Here is a 2883-nt window from a genome sequence, read left to right as displayed (position 1 = left end):
TAATAATAATAATAATAATAATAATAATAATAATAATAATAATAATAATAATAATGAATAATAATAATAATAATAATAATAATAATAATAATAATAATAATAATAATAATGATAATAATAATAATAATAATAATAATAATAATAATAATAATGACATAAATTAAAATTTTGACCAGAAAGTTCTACCATATGTAAAATTTCCACACGATAAATTTTAACATTATATGGTATTTACTATTGTATTTAATTTCAGTTAGCTAAATATTTCTCGTAATAACTTCCATATTTATCCATTTGAATACTTTCCAGAATTACAAATTAGGATAACAAATTATTGCTATTTATCATTGTTACAGTATACTAACAAAAGACTTTAAAACTTACTTAATCATCTTCATCGTTTGTAATAATTTCTAAAATAAATCATTAATTTCTAAGACATAAAACATTTACAATTTATTAATTATCTTTTAAAATTAACATAAAAATTAAACAATTTTAGGATGAATTTAACGATAATATCATGAATCATACAGCAATCCTATTGAAAAATGATACCAGTCATCCTATTTTAATCAAATCTAACTCAGAAACAGCAACAATTAAAACAGCCATTTCTAATACATCCAATATTGATACATTATTTTCAATGATTGATAATTCATCACAAATACTAATTACAAATTCTAATTCTAATATGAATATTGAACAAATACCTATGGATATTGAAATGATTGAAATATCAATGTCATGTGATATGTCACAATTTCATACATCAAAGCAAAAGGATGATAGTAATATTTTTAACGATGTTAAATCCCATTCAACAAGTTTAACATCAATCAATACAGCATCAATTTTGGAACGTACACGTCCGATTGAAAAAAGTACTAATATTACTCAACGAATAACAAATATTATTGATCAAGATGAAATGTATAAAGGTGATAAGAAAAATTTAATTGATAATGATGATAACACAAAACGATCAACATATCTGAATTATGATTTAAAATATGAGCAAAATATTGTTAATGATGATTTACGTATAATGTCAATGGATCTAAAATCATCATCATGTCAATCAAATATTATAATGGATATTAGCGAGAAACGTGGAAAAGTGACAAGTACAAAATTTCCAAGTCAAAAAGCACTCGATGAATTAGATGAACAAGAATATACCAGGTAAATTTTAGTAAATTATCATTTTCATGGTAAAATTAAATTATTCTCTTTTAAAAATAAAGTACCAATTCTTAATTACTAATTAAATTACTATTTAAATCACTAGTAAACTACTAATTAAATTACTATTTTCGTAGTAAAATGAAATTGTTTTCTTTTAAAAATAATGCACTAATTCTTAATTACTAATTAAATTACTATTTAAATCACTAGTAAACTACTAATTAAATTACTGTTTTTGTGGTAAAATTAAATTACTACTTCTTGATTGCTAGTTAAACTACTATTTAAATCACTACTAAATTACTAATTAAATTACTATTTTTGTGGCAAAATTAAATTACTTTCTTTTGAAATTAAATCACTACTTCTTAATAATTAGTTAAATCACTATAACTATTAAATTAGTACTTCAATCACTATTAAATTACTAATTAAATTACTATTTTTTTCAAATTACTATTTCATGATAAAACTAAATTGCTATTCCTTTATTTTTGATTAGAAATACTGTATATACATTTTGTATAATTAACATAACTTTATACTAGCCTTCTTTTTTTATAGAAAATCAGTGGGACCATTGAATGGATAGTTTTATTAATTATCCATAAAATTATGATTAAAAAAGAAAAAGAAAAAACATTAAAATTACATAAGTAAATCAACCATTTATTTAGATATCTTTTGTTTAATTTTTATGTAAATAATTTCTAGAATATGTCATTCAATAAATACTAAAGAGAAAAGTGATGATGAAGTGACAGATTATGACATTTACGATCTATCATCATCCAATGAACCAATTGATCCAAATGAAAAGCCACATAAAAAAATTCCACTATGGGCTAAAGGTAATAATTTCAAAGAAAAAAAAAAAAAAAAGAGCCAAATAATCGAATGATCGAATAATTTATTTGAAATGTATTCAATTTACGATAATTTAAAATTTTATTAAAAATATTAGAACAGAAGAATATATCATTAAAAATAAGCAATTAATTATCAATATTTCATTTTTATAAATAAGTTTAATTAAATTTTTCAATTTTTCAAATTTTTTTAAAATTTTAAATTATTAAATTTTATTATTATAGAAGAAAATGTACAAGAAATGCTGAAAAAACAACAAATATGGTCTTTTACTGATATTAATACTTTATTTGGTAAAATTCATCCACCTGATATGCAAAAAATGTTTAATGATAAGATACGATTATTAACACGTAGTTCATCAGCAATATGGGAATCACCAATTTGGAATCCACGTGTTGGTTATAGTGCTTATGATAATACTAATAATACATTTCAACAAAATGATAAAAATGAATGTAATATTCGACGATCACAACGTGTGAAGAAACCTGTCTCATATATTACATATTTTTAATTTTTGATATGATAAAATTAACAAATTAACTGTATTATGATAAATAATTTTGATAATAAAAGTAAATTAATTTAATATTTATAAATGAATTACATTTAATATCAAAATTATTATTAATATTATTATTATTTTTTTTGGAATAAAAATGAAACAATTGAATAATTTGAATTGAAAATACTGTAATTTTAAATCAGTCAATTCTGAAAAATATCAATTATATTTCTGGTTAATTACAAGAGAAATCAATTAAATATCGTAAAAAAACAACAAACAAAACAAAATACAAAAAAAAAAAAATTTTTAAA

The 2883-nt window shown here is 20.0% G+C and overlaps 1 protein-coding gene across 1 annotated transcript; it reads left to right on the top strand.

Moving 5' to 3' along the window:
- Positions 1–649: 649 nt before the first annotated feature.
- Positions 650–2578, top strand: LOAG_14214 (hypothetical protein; the record flags this gene model as incomplete). Its single annotated transcript, XM_003149713.1, has 3 exons — positions 650–1188; positions 1906–2042; positions 2286–2578. 3 exons carry the CDS (start codon positions 650–652, stop codon positions 2576–2578), a joined length of 969 nt encoding a protein of 322 aa, XP_003149761.1.
- Positions 2579–2883: the final 305 nt, after the last annotated feature.

The sequence above is a fragment of the Loa loa genome (assembly GCF_000183805.2).
Source record: "Loa loa unplaced genomic scaffold supercont3.441, whole genome shotgun sequence".
Classification (NCBI taxonomy): domain Eukaryota; kingdom Metazoa; phylum Nematoda; class Chromadorea; order Rhabditida; family Onchocercidae; genus Loa; species Loa loa.
The sequence above is the reverse complement of the archived record's forward strand: the minus strand, read 5'-3'. Positions and strand labels throughout refer to the sequence as shown.